The sequence below is a fragment of the Theropithecus gelada genome, chromosome 6 (genome assembly GCF_003255815.1).
Source record: "Theropithecus gelada isolate Dixy chromosome 6, Tgel_1.0, whole genome shotgun sequence".
Lineage (NCBI taxonomy): Eukaryota > Metazoa > Chordata > Mammalia > Primates > Cercopithecidae > Theropithecus > Theropithecus gelada.
In genome coordinates, this window is record NC_037673.1 from 86,282,649 (window position 1) to 86,302,097 (window position 19,449).

At 37.1% G+C, this 19,449-nt stretch overlaps 1 protein-coding gene across 1 annotated transcript in view; it reads left to right on the forward strand.

The window, feature by feature from the left end:
* The window catches only part of ADGRV1 (adhesion G protein-coupled receptor V1), a 596,167-nt gene that overhangs the window by 245,358 nt on the left and 331,360 nt on the right, over window positions 1–19,449 (forward strand). The window contains exons 74-77 of the mRNA XM_025388176.1: window positions 1,334–2,439; window positions 6,395–6,512; window positions 7,396–7,567; window positions 13,927–14,169. Coding sequence (XP_025243961.1) covers window positions 1,334–2,439; window positions 6,395–6,512; window positions 7,396–7,567; window positions 13,927–14,169 — 1,639 coding nt within the window. The remainder of the gene's footprint in view (window positions 1–1,333; window positions 2,440–6,394; window positions 6,513–7,395; window positions 7,568–13,926; window positions 14,170–19,449) is intronic.

The window sequence follows — 19,449 nt, forward strand, 5'->3', positions numbered from 1 at the left end:
AACAGCAACAATAGTCATTAACAGTATTATAGTGCTTGGCCAGTTGTGGTGGCTCACACCTGTAATCCCAGCACTTTGGGAGGCCAAGGCAGGCCGATCACCTGAGGTTAGGAATTCAAGACCAGACTGGCCAACATGGCGAAACCCCATCTGTACTTAAAATACAAAACATCTGCCAGGTGTTATGGCATGTGCCTGTAGTCCCAGCTACTTGGGAGGCTGAGGCAGGAGATTCGCTTGAGCCCAGGAGGCAGAGGTTGCAATGAACTGAGATCGCGCCACAGCGCTCCAGCCTGGGCAACAGAGTGAGTGAGACTCTGTCTCAAAAACAACAACAAGAAGTAGTATTACAGTGCGTACCCTAGGTCAGGCATAAATCTTATAGTGCTTACTCTAGGCCAGGCATAAATCATACACACACACAAACACACACATGCACACACATATTCTCTCTCTCTCTTTACTCTCCCCAGCAGCCTTATGAAGTAGATTCTATTATTTGTCCCATTTTATAAATGACAAAAGTCATAGATAGATTATGCAATAACCCAGAAGCACACAGTTTATACATGTTGGGGTCATGATTTCAACCCAGGCTGAATGACCTCTGTCTGAGGTGTTAACCACTGTTTTATGTAGTGAGTGCTAGCTGCTTGACAATAGAGAGTGATGGGATCTGAAGAATCCTCCCTAAAGACATTTAAATTTATATTAAAACCAAAAACCTGTTAGCAAAAGAAATTATACCTGTAGACAGAATTAGGCCAAGAGGCCACCAGTTGTAACCTCTGATATAGCTGTTAACTCACAACAAAAATCTATAGGAAAAAACTGAGGATAAATTATTCTATCATGGGTGTCTATCCTACTTCACACACAAAGTTTTAGCTACATTTGCATGAGAGGATAGTCCCATTACTGGCAGCTGAAGGAAGCAAGGATTTTGCTGCTAGTGCCAGTAACTATTTCTATCTGGTAGATAAGAAAGCTGGCAGAGGTCCAGAACGTTGTAGTAATATTGTACCCCTTGCACTGATCCTCTATTTTCAGATCCCTCAGACAGTTGCTCTGGGATGATGGAGAAATACAATAGAGACCTATGAGCTTTTCATTTGGCTCAGACTTGTTAGGTCCTGTCCCTGCTTTTGTAGCTCCTGTTCTTACATTTCTTGTGCCCTTATCAATAAATAGGGTTTGATGGAATTTGAAATGGCACTTCATTGTTAAGTTACTGCCCTCACGAGCAGCATTTTAAATATGTGAATGATGAATCTCTACAGTCATATTCCTATTTTTTAAAATCAATTTCTTCTTGATTTAATTTTTTTCCCAGATCAGGTTTCATCGTTGCTGAAATTGAACCAATGGGCATCTTCCAATTTTCCAGTAGCTCAAGAAATATCATGGTGTCAGAAGATACACAGATGATCAGATTACATGTACAAAGACTATTTGGGTTCCACAGCGATCTTATTAAAGTTTCTTATCAGACCACTGCAGGAAGCGCCAAGCCACTGGAAGATTTTGAGCCTGTTCAGAATGGGGAACTGTTTTTTCAAAAATTCCAAACTGAGGTTGATTTTGAAATAACCATTATTAATGATCAGCTTTCTGAGATGGAAGAATTCTTTTACATTAACCTTACTTCAGTAGAAATTAGGGGATTACAAAAGTTTGATGTTAGTTGGAGCCCACGCCTGAATCTAGATTTCAGTGTTGCAGTGATCACAATATTGGATAATGATGACCTGGCAGGAATGGATGTTTCCTTCCCCATGACAACTGTGGCTGTAGCAGTTGACACAACTCTCATTCCTGTAGAAACTGAATCCACCACATACTTCGGCACAAGCAAGACGACTACCATTCTGCAGCCAACCAATGTGGTTGCCATTGTTACTGAGGCAACTGGTGTATCTGCCATCCCTGAGAAACTTGTCACCCTTCATGGCACACCTGCTGTGTCTGAAAAGCCTGATGTGGCCACGGTAACTGCCAATGTTTCCATTCATGGAACATTCAGCCTTGGGCCATCCATTGTTTATGTTGAAGAGGAGATGAAGAATGGCATATTCAACACTGCAGAAGTTCTTATCCGAAGAACTGGTGGGTTTACTGGCAATGTCAGCATAACAGTTAAAACTTTCGGTGAAAGACATGCTCAGAAGGAACCAAATGCATTCCCCTTTCATGGTATCTATGGAATTTCCAACCTAACGTGGGCAGTTGAAGAAGAAGACTTTGAAGAACAAACTCTTACCCTTATATTCTTAGATGGAGAAAAAGAACGTAAAGTATCAGTTCAAATTTTGGATGACGATGAGCCCGAGGGGCATGAGTTCTTCTATGTGTTTCTCACAAACCCTCAAGGGGGAGCACAGATTGTGGAGGGGAAGGATGACACTGGATTTGCAGCTTTTGCCGTGGTTATTATTACAGGTATATCTTTGAAATGATGGAGATAAAAATGTACTTTTGTGGTACGTAATTTGTATTAAGATGAATCTAGCTTAAATTTAATGGAAGAAGGTGAAGTACTTAAGTTATTCATAGGAATGCATTAAAATGTTGTTTTTCTGTAGCATGGACCCATGACATGAACTCAAGATGTGCTGTTCTGAGGGCCCTGTAATTTAATGTACTATAAATGTCACTGAGATCAGAGCCAGTAATACAATCTATAAATCCATACTTTCACAATATAAAGAGCATTTAATTTAATCATCCAAACACGTGATTGCCTATCCTGTTTTGAAACTTCATTCTAAATATACCAGCCACTTTCAGTAATCCATCCTAAAGTCAAAGATCTCATTGGCAGGAAATTTTTTTTTTTCTGTTACCAAATAGATTTAAACTATTGTGTTTTGTTTTGCTTTTGACCCAATGTAGATGATATAGCCATCATACTATTGCATATATATGTTACAATAGCTTAAAAATTTAATTATTTTTTGTTTCTCAGGTATCTTATGCAATCTTTTCGTAACAGTTTGCAGTTTACCTCTGTAAATACATCCTGTATTTCTTTTTTTTTCTTGTTTTTTTTTTTTTTTTTTTTGGAGATGGAGTCTTGCTGGGTTGCCCAGGCTGGAATGCAGTGGCACGATCACGGCTCACTGCAACCTCTGCCTCCTGGGTTCAAGCAATTCTCTGCCTCAGCCTCCGGAGTAGCTGGGATTACAGGCACCTACCACCACCCCTGGCTAATTTTTTTGTATTTTTAGTAGAGACGGGGTTTCCTCATTCTGGCCAGCTGGTCTTGAACTCCTGACCTCGTGATCCACCCACTTCAGCCTCCCAAAGTGCTGGGATTACAGGCATGAGTCACTGCACCCGGCCTGCAGTCATACTGTATTTCTTCAAATGAAATACATCAGCATGTCAATACCTTATATGAGTTAGTGACAGGCTATCTCATGATTCTTTTCTTTTTTCATTTTTATATTTTATTGTAAAGGGACAATTTATAATTATACATATTTAAAGGGTACAAGTAATGATGTTATGATTTATAAATACAGTGTAGAATAATTTAATCAAGCTAGTTACATGTACATTATCTCCAACATTTTTTGTAGTGAGAATATTTCAAATTTACTATCTTAGAAACTTGGAAATGTACAGTACTCTGTATTAACTGTATTCACCATTCTGTGCAATAGACCTCAAAACATATTTTTGAGATTTGATGCTTCCTGGAGTTCATATTTTATTTTAGTCACTCAGTTTTAATTCATTCATAATTTTGCAGTCTTTTAACTTCCTTTCATATGCTCAGCATTATCTCATTTATGTTAACCTACAAATTTGCATCAATTAGTATGATTTCTTCCTATTTCTACAGTTTATATAGTGTATTGTAAATTCTTATTCTATTCTACAAGTTATTTACTGATTTTGATTCAAATTGGCTTAATACCATCTATATATTTCTATTAAAATTAGTTTGGCAGTCAGCATCCTCGTTCTCATTCTATGACACAGATATTTTATTACAGTTATTTGAATATGACCAGGGCTGATAGTTAAAACAAGTAACAATTAGTTTGGCACCGGCCAGGCCCATTAAAATGGCTTCTGGTGGTTCTTTGCTGTTCTAAGCGATACTCCATTAATTAATGGATCACAAGGAGGTCTTGTAGTCCTGGTTAAGGAAGTGGCAGTGGGCTCTTTGGGGGGGGGGGCGCTCAGGACAGAAGTTAGGTACCAACTGGAATGGAAGTGCTTCCCTGTTTTATGAGATAATATAGCCTACCAGTGCCTATTCCTTCATCAGCTCTGAGCTTAGTTTTAACTCACCAGCCAAATGGTAAGTCAGCTGAGCTCTGTGAGATTCTGTGATGTTTACCTTCCCTACATAAGGCACACTCATCACACACCTGTTGCAAATGACTGACACCCTGCCATAGCTACCACTAACGTCATGTGATGTAATTGGCCTGACTACACCACCAGGCACATTCACGTGGTCATAATACCTTAAGTTCCTTTACTTGCAAATGTTGCCCTCATCTTTTCCCTATCTGGCATTTTTTTCTTAATAATATTTCTCACTTAACTGGATAATTAATTTTGCTGCATCCACCCATCTTTATAATCTTTTCACATTTAGATTTTAGAGCAAACTTTCTGAGTAAGTCAGGGAAAAAAGTTTATTTAGTTTTGATTTCGATCATTGGCATATTATCAGTCTGGAATCATCTTACTGGAAATCTGAAATCAAATTTGTTATTGTAAATGTGACAAGGGAAGTGTTATTTTCATTAGAATCATGCTAATTGCTATTGCCTTGGAAAAGGAAATGAGGGTTCTGCTGTGATAGTCTTGTAATCTACTTGAAGAGCCCAAATCCTCACTTAAGGTGACAAGAAAACAATTGCTGCCAAAGATAAAAAGTCAATGTCAGATTCTGATACCAGGTTATGAAGTGATTATAGTGATTAATGGGTGAGGATGAGGACTGGCAGTCTGAAACAAAACACACATGAGATCCTAGGACAAATGTAACCCATCACTTGCATGTCCCTAACAAAGGGGCTCCACATTTACTTTAAGACCAGGGAAATAGTCCAGAGGCTGATGACTACTAGTTCTTCCCTATCAGGACAGTTCAGTGGTTTCCTGTTTCCTTAACCCAACCTACTCCCTAACTTCAGAAGTTCTGTCTCCTTAGAATGCCAGGAATCAGGTTTCAGGGTGATGGGTACACATGATAATATGGTTTGGCTCTGTGTCCCCACTCAATTCTTATCTCCAGTTGTAATCCCCCAAATCCCCGTGTGTCGAGGGTGGGACCTGGTGGGAGATGATTGGATCGTGGGTGCAGTTTGCCCCATGCTGTTCTTGTGATAGTGAGTGAATTCTTATGAGATCTGATGGTTTAAAAGTAGCACTTCCCCTTGCTCTCTCTCCTGCCACCATATATGATGTGCTTTGCTTCCCCTTCCACCGTGATTATAAGTTTGCTGAGGCCTCCCTAGACATGCAGAACTGTGAATCAAACCTCTTTTGTTTATAAATTACCTAGTCTCAGCTAGCATCTTTATAGCAGCATAAAAATGAACTAATACACATTGTTTTTCAGGCTGATTGCTTTAGGATCATTGCTTCTAGGATCAATGCAAAACTGGGTCATGGAGAAATAGAAAGCAGTCAGAGCTGTGCACTGGTATTTCTCTAGTCTGAGAAGCTGGTTTAGGTGCTGCCTAGAATTTGAAGTGATGATTTCTGTATACTATGGGCCCTAGTTTTGTTCCAGTTTAAACATTTATTTTTAAGTATAATGGTACCTCTAACCTCAAGTGTTGCTTAGGAAAGTTTCTGATACCCAGAGATGCTCAGGAGTTCCTTAATATTTCTGTTTTGTTCTGGGCCAAATAGCTTAATGGGTAGCATAGATGGTCTTTTAGTCAAACCTCTTATGTGAAGGTAAATCCGTTGAGCAGAGTTCATTTATTTGACAAAGATTTATTCAACACTTACTATATGCTCAGTTCTGTTCTTGGAGCTGGGGATACAGTAGTGAATAAAAGTTGTTGCTCGAGTAGGGCTTACATTCTGTGGGGGATATATAGTCTTAAAACAGATAAATATCTAAAGTTTCAAGTACTGTCAAATATAAAGTAGGATCTTAATAGAAAAATGAATATGTGTGTCAGGGGAAAGAGTGGGATTTGATGATTTATTTCTTCTTTTCTTCTATTCCCAAACAGCCACCTTGATGTTATCACAGTTTAGTTTATTTTTAATAAAGATATTTTAACAACTCTAGCTCCCCTCACCACCTGTGAATTTCTCACTTTTAAACCATGTGAGCTGGCAAGATTAGTGGAGCATGGGAGGTCTTTTAAATAATTCTTGAATATGTTATAGCCCTCCATTCTTTTTTCAGGGAGTGACCTTCACAATGGCATCATAGGATTCAGTGAGGAGTCCCAGAGTGGACTAGAACTCAGGGAAGGACCTGATATGAGAAGATTGCACCTTATTGTCACAAGACAGCCAAACAGGTAAGTATATATATAGTATATGGAAGATGTAACATTCTGTGTGTCTGTATAAATCCAATTTTAATTCATACAATGGTAGAGGCAGGGTAAGATAGAAGGAAGTAGCGTGGAATTTGGCATGTCTTCAGATGCTGTAGTTCTTAATCTGTGATTATGATACTTTGTTTATGATCATAACTTAGGGTTACCTTGAGTGTTTTATACTTCATGAAGTACCATACAAATATCAGACTATGTAGGTCATCACTTCATCTTACTGCCTGTTACCTGCTCACTCTACATACATACCATTTTCCTGTAAGGAAAACTTGGAGTACCAAAATTTTATTTGCAACTTAAAACTGTATAGTAGCATCTTTGGATACTAATCACATACATGTGCTTGGCATGCACACATGCACATGTGTATATATTACATTTTCCATTTTGGGCCTAAAAAAATCTGTGAGAATGTAAGTCTCCCTTTGCCCTATTTTGCAGAAACAACCATTATGAGTGGAAGTGTTGTTTCTGTAGAAAAATTCTTTTTAAAAGAGAAATGAGGAACATTTACTTGCCTTTAAGAACTCCCTGTAATTCTCATTTTCACATCTTTTGGACATAATAGAAAAATACTATTTGTTTTTACATTCCTTATATAGAGTATCAGGATACTTAGTCATTATCGAATGGAATGTAGTCAAAGAAAACCACATAAGCCCTGAGGCTTAATTTAATTCTCTCATTTGTAGTGAGGAAAATTGGTCATTTTCAGCATCATCAATGGTAAAGTAAGTGCTATACTTTGGATGAAGAGGTACCATTTGGCACAGTGATAATAAACTCTATTAGACATGGGGATGACACCCTCTGTTAAGGCAATGGGTGGGTTTCTTGCTCACAGGGCCTTTGAAGATGTCAAGGTCTTTTGGCGAGTCACACTTAACAAAACAGTTGTCGTGCTCCAGAAGGATGGGGTAAACCTGGTGGAGGAACTTCGGTCTGTGTCAGGGACCACAACCTGTACAACGGGTCAAACAAAATGCTTTATCAGCATTGAACTCAAACCAGAGAAGGTAAGAAATGAAGACACACACTAGTGTCAACTTCTAATTGTATTTCTTTAGAATTAATCATTTTAAAACCACTATTGAAACTTATACATTGTTAATATGGAGATTCTTTGTGTCTTTCTTAGCCACAATCTCTAAATCTCTTTGCCGACAACAAACTTTAGACAGACTTGATTACATTATGAATTTTGTAAATAAACTTGTCATTTTTCTATTTTTTTGTTTCTTGCCATATTCTAAAATAACAACCATGTAGGTTTCACTTCTTTTATTTGTATTCTTGGTACAGTTCTTTCCTTTTCTTGAAATAAATGTCTTCTTCACAATTCTTTTTATTAACCCCTTCCTACTTACATACAAAGAAAAAAATGTTTATCATTGCTTAATAAATGAACACATGCTTAATAAAAGATGTGTCTTGATATGCTAACTCTACACATTAAAATTAATAAAATATTAAGTATATACCGTTAGAATCATATTTATCTTGCATGCTATCTCTTTTATATAATGATAACATTTCTTCTTTCAGTATCACTATAAATTCAAATTCAAATAATTTTTATTACTTACTAAGTGATTTTCTTTTCGGTATTCAAATAGTCATGGCATGGCCACTGATAGTCTTATTATGCTGGTCTTTTGTCTTTTCAGTATTACTTTAAAAATATCTGGAAGCATACTTGCTTTATAGCAATAACAAGTATTCTAGAGCTGTCTTGATTTTTTCCCTAATGTAAGACAGCCAATTAACTAGTGTCAAAGGACTTGATTTCTTTGATCAGAAAGATTTTAGAGATCTATATGTATGTACTAGAGCTATGCAGGGAAGTTGATGCAGGCAAATGTGTTGCTCTTGTGGCCACTCTGGTGGTGGTAGCGCTAGAAAATATATTTTCCTTAAGGTCTTGAATCCCCACTCTTTTTTTCGTAGTTCAACATATCACATCATTGTTTTTTGCTTTTCTTGAGTTATCATCAGCTACTAAAACTTTCTGTCACACTGACAATGAGGAACTGAAATTTCAGTACTCAAGGCATTTGATCATATAGTATGTCCTCACTTCACGTACTCAATAGGCTCTTGGAAACTGCAACTTTATGTGAAACAATGTGCTGTATAATGAAACCAGTTTTACCATAGAATAATTGATATAAACAACAGTTGAGTTCCTGCTGCACAGTGTATGTCCTTTCCTTTAAAGTTACTGTTTCCAAGAATCTGTCATGGTTAAGTGAAGACTTACTGTGTTCTACTTGAAAACATTTAAACCCTTCTTCACACATTTCTTCCAAATATTTTTATGCTTCCATCAACCCTTTCAACCCCAGATTTCTTTTTGTTATTTTCTTTTTGAGACAGAGCCTCGCTCTGTGGCCCAGGCTGCAGTGCAGTGCTGCAATCTTGGCTCACTGCAACCTCCACCTCCTGAGTTCAAGCGATTCTTATGCCTCAGCCTCCTGAGTGGCTGGAATTATAGGTGCACACCACCATGCCCAGCTAATTTTTGTATTTTTAGTAGAGGCGGGGATTCACCCTGTTGGCCTGGCTGGTCTCATACTTCTAGCCTCAAGCGATCCACCCACCTTGGCCTCCCAAAGTGCTGGGATTGCAGGCATGAGTCACCGTGCCCAGCCTCCGTATTTCTTAACTATAGCTTTCTCTTAATCAAAGTACCACTTTCTCCATGGAGCCTCCCATGAAACCTCTAGTTGGAGTTGTTGATTCTCTAAATTTACAAAACATTATCTGTATATTTCTTATGGAAGTTATCAGTTATATGCAGTGTTACAACTTATGCATAGTTTATATAGACTATAAAACTGTTAGCCGTTCAAAAATTAGAATGTGGTTTTACATCCTCCATAAATATGTTTTGCATACGTGCATTACTAAAAATTATATTGTGCATTTTATCTCGAATAGAATTTTTGGTGAAGTAGAATACTGATAAGATTTCACTAGACTTTAAACATCTGTCTCATACAGTAGATGTTAACCTTGTAATTCTAAGAAGAGAGACGAGAAGAGCCATCAGGAGTGGGCTTGGGGAAGCTGAATAAAGAGAAATAGGAAAGTTAAAGTATAGATGGGGTTAGGGAAGACTGCTTCCTCGGAGCTTGCCCTCCTTGCAGAAGAATATATAATTAAGGGGTAAGGGAATGTTGCATGCAATACATGGGGTGCTATCTGTGTGTATTTGTTATCCTAACTAGACAAATGCTGCTGAGCCCATCATCAAATAGTTTCAGTTAGGTAAGAGAAAAAAATTACTTGCACCTCTTCTTTCTCTTTCACATATGATATTCAAATCATAGAGTTTTCTTCTACATTTTGAGAAGCAGCTAATTTTCAAGACATTTTTTCCCTCATTATCTTTTTACCTGTTAAAAGGCAAGGTACAAGCAAGGTTAATATACACTCTAGTTTCATTAAGAGGAAATTTGAAAAGAGAGAAGATGAAAGATGATTGTGTTCTCATAAAAATGAAAAAATATTTTTTAAAAAGTACTTTTGCCATACATTTTAACATTTTACCTTTTTTGAGTAGAAGGGAACTTATTACTCATCCAGTTCAAATTATTTTTATGTCAGATAAACTGAAACCTAATGATATAAACAACACATGTTCTGTGGCAATATTCTTCTGTAGTGGGCTTTGAGAAATTATTTGGAGGTCCTAGTAGAGCCCCCCAGTTATTGCTAGACTTTTGACCTAAACACCATCTTCTTCATTTTTTGTCAAAGGAAAGACATCAGTTACACTGAACTTATTCTTGGAGTCACTGGAGTCAGTATAAGAGCTAGGGTTCTGATAATGGAAGACTTTGGTTCAAATCTTAACTCTTCTACCAATTAACTGGGTGACATTGGACAGGTTGCTCAGCCTTCCTGAGCCTCCCAGGTTTAATGGGGTTAATAATATGGCTGTGAGACAAATAAAGAAAATAATGAATAAGAAGTTCTTAGCACAGCTCTCGGCAGAGTTGGCCCTTCATAAGAGATGGTGAGTATTGTGATTATTCAGAATGGATGGAGATGGAGCCCAAGGGAATGCAGTGACTTGAGTAATAACTACATCAACACAAGTGATAGAAGAGTTACAGATATTGCAGACACAACAAATGCATCCACAGAATTACACCATGTAGGGACCAGCCCTACAGGGTCTGTGGGTTTTTCTTCTCATGTGCAGAGACAAGAGATCATAGAAATAAAGACACAAGACAAAGAGATAGAAGAAAAGACAGCTGGGCCTGGCGGACCACTACCACCAAGACGTGGAGACCGGTAGTAGCCCCAAATGCCTGGCTGCGCTGTTCTTTATTGGATACAAGGCAAAAGGGGCAGGGTAAGGAGTGCGAGTCATCTCCAATGATTGATAAGGTCACGTGAGTCACGTGTCCACCAGACAGGGGGCCCTTCCCTGTTAGGTAGCCGAGGCAGAGAGAGAGAGAGGGACAGCTTACATCATTATTTCTTGTATGCTCTTTTCAGAAAGATCAAAGACTTTAACACCTTCACTAATTTTGCTACTGCTATTTAGAGGGTGGAGCCAGGTGTACAGAGTGGAACATGAAAGTGAAACAGGACCGTGACTGCTGAAGCACAGCATCACAGGGAGACAGTTAGGCCTCTGGATGGCTGTGGGTGGGCCTGACTGATGTCAGGCCTTCCACAAGAGGTGGTGGAGAAGAGTCTTCTCTAACACCCCCGGGGAAAGGGAGACTCCCTTTCCCAGTCTGCTAAGTAATGGGTGCCTTCCCTAGGCACTGATGCTACTGCTAGACCAAGGTCAGCTAAGTAACAGTTGCGTTCCCAGGCGCTAGTGTTACTGCTAGACCAAGGAGCCCTCTAGTGGCCCTGTCCAGGCGTGACAGAGGGCTCACAATCTTGTCTTCTGGTCGCTTCTCACCATGCCCCTTTAGTTCCTTCTTTGTATGCTCTGGTTTTTCCTAGGTTATAATTGTAGAGCAAAGATTATTATAATATTGGATTAAAGAGTAATGCTACAAAATGATGATTAACCATACTCATATATCATCATATCTATAATCTATTTCTAGTACAACGACTCTTATTTTATATATTTTCTTTATTGTACTAGCACAGCTTGTGCCCTCGGTCCCTTGCCTTGGCACCTGGGTGGCTTGCCGCCTACAACACCATTCATTAATGGCAGTGTCCCTTACCTCAATCCAGTCTATTGGTACTCAAAGTTTTTTGACTCTGTCCTGTCTCAGATTATCATCTCCGCAGTTTTTCAATACTTTCACTTTCAAATTATTAAGAATTTAAGTAACTTTCCCAATTCAATTACTGGGCCAAGATTATAACTCATCTCTTGAATTTCAGTCCATTTCCCCTTTTCCTGATGATTTATCTTATGATTCTGTATTAGCGAAATGTGAAAGGTTAACAATTAACTTAGGAAGCATGCTCTTAACCACAAAGTCTGTTTAAATCCAGTGTTTAAATATTTGTTGCAAATATTTTCAAAAATATTTAAGTAAAGTATTGTTTCATTGTTACTTTGGTTTTTCTATTGCTGAACAGTTCTGGTCCTTGGAAAAATCATCTTATACTAGTTAGGGCAAAATATCATCCTGGGACCCTTCTGACCTAACCAGGAAAAGAACCTGCTGGGAATTACACATGGAATGGGCTCTTATGAGGTCTCTGTCATTTTTAGGAGTCTGGGGAGGTTCACATATGATCTATGAGTCTTGATTTCTCATGAGACTTCAGAAATGTTGTTTCAATAGACTGTTTATTTCTAAGACTGGAAGACTCTTTATGTTACTAGTCTAATGATGTGTAGGCACCCATCTGTACACTGTTCAATTTCAGATGATTCTTTACTTAGATTGTAACATTATTTTGTTTGTAGGTGGCTGTACGTAATGTTCTAATCATCATCACAATGAAAAAGAAATATTTTACTAAAGAATAAATAAAAGTCTCTGTTGGACAATAATATACCGAAATCCTTAGTTAAAAGAAACTACTTTGAATTCAAGCTCACTTGGTCATACTAGATCTTGAATATAGTTACTATACTTTGATAGTGCTTTAGTTTATTGTGTTTGCCAAATGTAGTTTCTCAAAAGTGGAAATAGTATGATTATTTCCATATTTCAATATTGACTGACAGTTGATCAGCAACAGTAAAGAATGATACGTGCCATAGGAAAAACTAAATATTTCTTCAGAAAACAAAAGGAGATTAAGTTGATTTATGCTGTGACTAAGATATAACTTACTTATAAACACTTGGATAATTCTGAAGGGTTCGTTGTATCATTTCATGATGTAATAATTATCATTAAAATGATCACAAAACATAATGGCAGTTGCTGGTAGGTAAAAATGATACATTATATCAAATTAGACAATGTTACTGCAGTTATAAAGGCATCAGCTTAGCTCCTTTGAGTTATGCCAGGAAGGTAACAATATTACTCAGACTGGTGGATGATTTTGTTAAGAGTGAATCATTAGTAAAAACAGGTGATTGCCAATATGTTATAAAATTGAATTCAGGCTTTAGAAAATGAATTATTTGAGACTATCGAGAAGGAACCAAGGTGAAACATTAGCAAACTACAACCAGCAGACTACATTTAGACTATATACTGAATTTTGGGAAATTTTGAAAAATACATAAAATTTCAGAATTGACTATTATAAATATTTGATTATATTTATTTAAAACACTTTAAAAAATAAAAATAAAACCTTACAAAATTGAAAATCCATTTTTTCCCTCTCCCTAGTAATATTCTCCAGCTCCACTCCCTGCCCTGTCCCCTACCCAAACCCTCCACCCAGAGCAACTGCAGTCAGGGTGTGGTAGTTAAAAAAGAAAACTTTACATAAATGTGTATCTATTAATAAAATATACTAAGCTTTGTGTAGTTTTAACTTTACCTTTATGGTATCATGCTATACATATCATTATACAGCTTGATATTTTCACTTGTCATATTTTGAGATGTGTCTGTGTTAAAAAATATTGAATTAATTTATTCCTTTTAACTACTTTATAGTGTTTTGTGGTATGAATACATTTAATTTATTTTTTTGCTGATCATAGTATGCATAGGTTATTTCCTGACATTGATTTTCTAGTAAGAAGCTCGCCCAGAGAAAGTGAATGTATTTTTAAAGAAAGACCAAAAAATAAATGTCATGATAATCTAAGAATTTAATTCCATAATTTACAGAATATATCTCTAGATTTATATATTTATTTCTCTAATAATGTGTATGAATCATACAATTTTTAAATATCAGAACTATCTACAGATAGAAATATATTAGTAATAGTTCTTTTTTTTTTCCTTTTTCTCATTGTCAGATACCACAGGTTGAAGTGTATTTTTTTGTGGAACTATATGAAGCTACTGCTGGAGCAGCAATAAACAACAGCGCCAGATTTGCACAGATTAAAATCTTACAAAGTGATGAATCTCAAAGCCTCGTGTATTTTTCTGTGGGTTCTCGGCTGGCAGTGGCTCACAAGAAGGCCACTTTAATCAGTCTGCAGGTGGCCAGAGATTCTGGGACAGGACTAATGATGTCTGTTAACTTTAGTACCCAGGTAAGCATGGAATATATACTCATACACGTTATGGTTTTCTTCTTTAACTGCAGCTAGAGTAATGACACAGGGAATAATTGATACATTATTTTCTGAGGAGAACATTGTAATTCACTTTTTGTTCATTACATTAAGCTTTATCCTTGAAACAGCTCAGCTTTTCACTCATCAGTAACAGATCATGTTTTAAAATGACAAACTTTTATTTTTTCTCTCTTTTGACAAGATTGGTTATACAGTGCAAACTATATCTTACATAAATCTGTTTTATAAAATCTCTAGGGAGTTAAAATTTCTTCAGAATGTAACTGTGTAAGGCCAGAAGCAGAAAGTAAGGATCTTATTATGTTTTGTATCCAAAACAGTTGAAAATTTTCTTTTTCAGAACCTCCAGTACTAGCTGATCTTTACACTTCTTCACATCCATGCGTTCACAAAGCCTCGCTGTCACTTTTTTCACATCCATCCTCTTAGGTTGGATAAAAGACAGGGAGGCTATCTGGGGACTCAGAAGATCAATGCTGCATAACACTAAGTCACCAGACCATGGGCTTGGCCCCAACAATACCATATACCTTTCAGCCTTATTTTTTGCTTTTGTTTTAGCAGTGAAACTCTAATATAGTAAAGCAAAAATGTGTCTCTACTCTGCTTGAAGCATGATTGTTAGGATCATAGCTGACCCACCTTTGTCCTCTCTTTGTTCCCCTTACTTTAGGTAACTTCAGGAAACCCACTATTTGAAAACCACCATTCTGGACAGCTCCTCTATTTCCCATGTTTCAAGAATCCAAAGCAGATGACTCCTTGGGCCTTAAGATTTCACAGTTTCATTAAAAGTTCCCTTTAGTACCTGCTTGGTTGTGTCACCATTGGGTGACTCAAACAAACAGGACATTCTGTGCATAAAAGAGAACATATATGTGGCCAGTATGCTGTAGCAGTTGCATGAGTCAAGATGAGAGAATAGGCCTCAAGCTGTGGATATTAAGCTGTTCTGGAAGTTTGCCAGGCAGTAAAAGTTATCTTTATGACAGAGTCCACAGCTCAGCAAACAAAAAGAAAACTCTCTATGATATGAGACCCTAGAAATAAAGTCTTTTCTAAATAGCACAAAGAGAAGTATGTTCATTTACAGTAGGAAGACTTGAGTATTTTTTATTGGAGTATTTAAGATAGAAGACAAATTATAGAAAGTCTGTTTCATTCTTCCTCTTCTCCCATAAAATGTGTATTGTCATAACTTACTACTTTGTAGAATGGAAGAAAGGGGACTGGAGATGAAAAAACAGATGATAAAAGAGATTTGAGGCACATCTTAAGCGAGTTTATGTGCTCAGTCAGATGAGAGGGAAATTGAAGTTGCCAAAAGAAGAATCTGAAGGCCAGCATCTCTATCATATATATTTATATCTTTTATAGATTCTTTATAAGTGATTCTTTGCAAAATGCATGCTGTCACTAGTGTATAAATCATAAAGGGCACTTATTTATGGAACAATATATTTTTAGGAATTTCCAGTTTTCCCTACCATAATGGTTAATTTTACATGTCAACTTGACTGGACCACAGAGTGCCCATATATCTGGTCAAACATTATTCTGAGTGTTTCTGTGAGGGTTATTTTTTGGAATGAGATTAGCATGTAAATCAGTAGACTGAGTAAAGCAGATTGACTTCATAATGTGGGTGAGCCTTATTTAATCAGTCGAAGTCCTAAATAGAGCAAAAAGCCTGGCCCTCCCTTAAGTAAGAGATAATTTTTCCTATATGATAGGCTTTGAATTGGAATAGTGGCTTTTTCAGTCTTTGGACTCAAAATGGAACATTGGCTTTTCCTGGGTCTCAAGCCTGCTGGCCTTTGCACTGGAACTACACCATTGGTTCTCCTAGTTCTCAGGCCATAAGGTTTGAACTGGAACCACTGACTTTGGTCTCCAGCCTGTGAAATCATCCTGCAGATGATCTTGAGTCTTCTCAGCCTCTATAATTGCATGAGCTAATTTCTTATAACAAATCTCTCTCTCTATATATATATATACAGACACACATATATACATATATACACATATATACATACATACATATATATACACACACACACACCCTATTCTGACCCTGACCCATAAACACACTACCCTGAGATTATGGGCTTAGTAGAGAGTGTTTGTGGCAATGCATTAATACCAGTTTTTTTAATTTTTAATTTTTGTAGGTACATAGTAGGTGTATATATTAATAGGATACATGAGATATTTTGTTACAGGCATACAATGCATAATAATCACATCAGGATAAATGGGGTATCCATCACCTCAAGCATTTATCCTTTATTTTTGTTACAGACAATTCAATTATACTTTTCTAGTTATTTTTAAATGTACAATAAATTATTGTTAACTATAGTCATCCTGTTGTGCTATCAAATACTAGATTTTATTCATTCTATCTGACTATTTTTTGTACTCATTGACCATTCTAACTTCCTTCAACCCCCTCCACCCCACCGCCACCACCCTTCTCAGCCTTTGGTAACCATCATTCTACTCCCCATCTTCATGAGTTCAATTGTTTCAATTTGTAGCTCCCACACATAAGTGAGAACTTGTAATGTCTGTGTTTCTCTGCGTGGCTTATTTCACTTAACATAATAACCTCTAGTTCCATCCATGTTGTTGCAAATTACAGGATCTCATTCTTTTTAATGGCTTAATAGTACTGCATTGTGTATATGTACCACATTTTCAATATCCGTTCATCTGTTGATGGACACTTCGGTTGGTTCCAAATCTTGACTGTGGTGAATAGTGTTGCAACAAACATGAGAGTGTAGGTATCTCTTCGATACAGTTTCTTTTCTTTTGGGTATGTCCCTAGGATTTCCTTTCTTTTGGGTATATACCTAGGAGTGGAATTACTGGATTACATGGTAGCTCTATTTTTAGTTTTTTGAGGAATCTCCAAACTTCTCCACAGTGGTTGTACTAATTTACATTCCTACCAGCAGTATATGAGGGTTCCGTTTTCTCCACCTTCTCACTAGCATTCATTATTGCCTTTCTTTTGCATAAAAGCTATTTAACTGGGGTGAGATTATATCTCATTGCAGTTTTGATTTGCATTTCTCTCATGATCAGTGCTGTTGAACACCTTTTCTTATACCTATTTGCCATTTGTATGTCTTTTGAGAAATGTCTATTCAGCTCTTTTGTCCATTTTTAAATTGGATTATTACATTTTTACTTATAGAGTTCCTTGAGCTCCTTATATATTCTAGTTATTAATCCCTTGTCAGATGGGTAGTTTGCAGATATTTTCTCCCATTCCTTGGGTTGTCACTTCACTTTGTTGATTGTTTCGTTAGTTGTGCAGAAACTTTTTAATTTGATGTGATTCCATTTGTCCAGTTTTGCTTTGGTTGTGGGGTATTACTCAAAAAAAATCTGCCAGTCCAATGTCCTAGAGAGTTTCCTCCAATGTTTTCTTGTAGTAGTTTCATAGTTTGAGATCTTAAATTTAAGTCTTTAATCCATTTTTATTTTGATTTGGCTTTTTGTATATGGTGAGAGATTGAGATTTAGTTTCATTCCTCTGCATATGGATATCCAGATTTCCCGGAACCATTTATTGGAGAGACTGCCCTTTTTCCAATGTATGTTCTTGTCACCTTTGTGGAAAATGAGTTCACTGTAGAAGTACGGATTTGTTTCTGGGTTCTATTCCATTCTGTTCCATTGGTCTATATGTCTGCTTTTATGCCAGTACCATGCTACTTTGGTTACTATCGCTCTGTAGTATAATTTGAAATCAGGTTATGTGATTCCTCCAGTTTTGTTCTTGTTGCTCAGGATAGCTTTGGCTATTCTGAGTCTTTTGTTTTTCCATTTAAGACTATTTTTCCTATTTCTGTGAAGAATGTCATTGGCATTTTGATAGGGATTGTGTTGAATCTGTAGGTTGCTTTGGGTAGTATGAACATGTTTACAATACTGATTCTTGCAATCTATGAACATGAAATATCTGCATTTTTGTGTCTTCTTCAATTGCTTGCTTCAATGTTTCTCATAGATTTTTTTGTTTTGTTTTTGAGATAGGATCTTGATCTTTTGCCCAGGCTGGAGTGCTATGGTGTGATCATGGCTTACTACATCCTCAACCTCCTAGGCTCAAGCAATGCTCCCACCTCAGCCTCTCAAGTAGCCATGACTACAAGTGCACACCACTACACCTGGCTAATTTTTGTAGTTTTTGTAGAAATGGGATTTTACCATAATACTCAGGCTGGTCTCAAACTCGTGGGCTCAAGCAATCCACCAACTTCAGCCACCCAAAATGCTGGGATTATAGGCATGAGCCACCATGCCTACCCAGTTTTATAGTTTTCATTTTAGAGATCTTTCACTTGTTTGGCTAAGTTTATTCTGAGGTATTTTATTTTATGTGGCTATTGTAAATAGGATTGGTTTTTTTTTTTTTATTTTCCATATGGTTCACTGTTGGCATATAGAAATGCTACTGATGTTTGTATGTTGATTTTAAATACTGCAACTTTACTAAATTTGTTTATCAATTCTATTTTTTTTGTTGTTGAAATCTAGTTTTGGCCGGGCGCGGTGGCTCAAGCCTGTAATCCCAGCACTTTGGGAGGCCGAGACGGGCGGATCACGAGGTCAGGAGATCGAGACCATCCTGGTGAACACAGTGAAACCCCGTCTCTACTAAAACTACAAAAAACAAGCCGGGCGAGGTGGCGGGCGCCTGTAGTCCCAGCTACTCGGGAGGCTGAGGCAGGAGAATGGCGTGAACCCGGGAGGCGGAGCTTGCAGTGAGCTGAGATCCAGCCACTGCACTCCAGCCTGGGCGACAGAGCAAGACTCCGTCTCAAACAAAAAAAAAAAAAAAAAAAAAAAAGAAATCTAGTTTTTTCCAAATACAAGGTCATATCATCTGCAAACAAGGATAATTTGACTTCTTCCTTTCCAATTTGGATGGCCTTTATATCATTCTCTTGTCTGATTGCCATTAAAATAATTGCCATTTAAAGTAATTGTCATTATTTTAAAATGATGACATCTTATTACTGATTGCATAAACATACAAATGAACTAACAAGCAAAGAGAAAACTGATAAAATTTGACACCTTAACTTTGTACCCTACTTTTTAACTTTTTGTTGTTTCTAGTTGTATCTTATTATACTGTCTATGTCTAGAAAAGTTGTTGTAGTTATTATTTTTATCCGTTCATTGTTACTCTTTCTACTCAAGAAATGAGTAGCT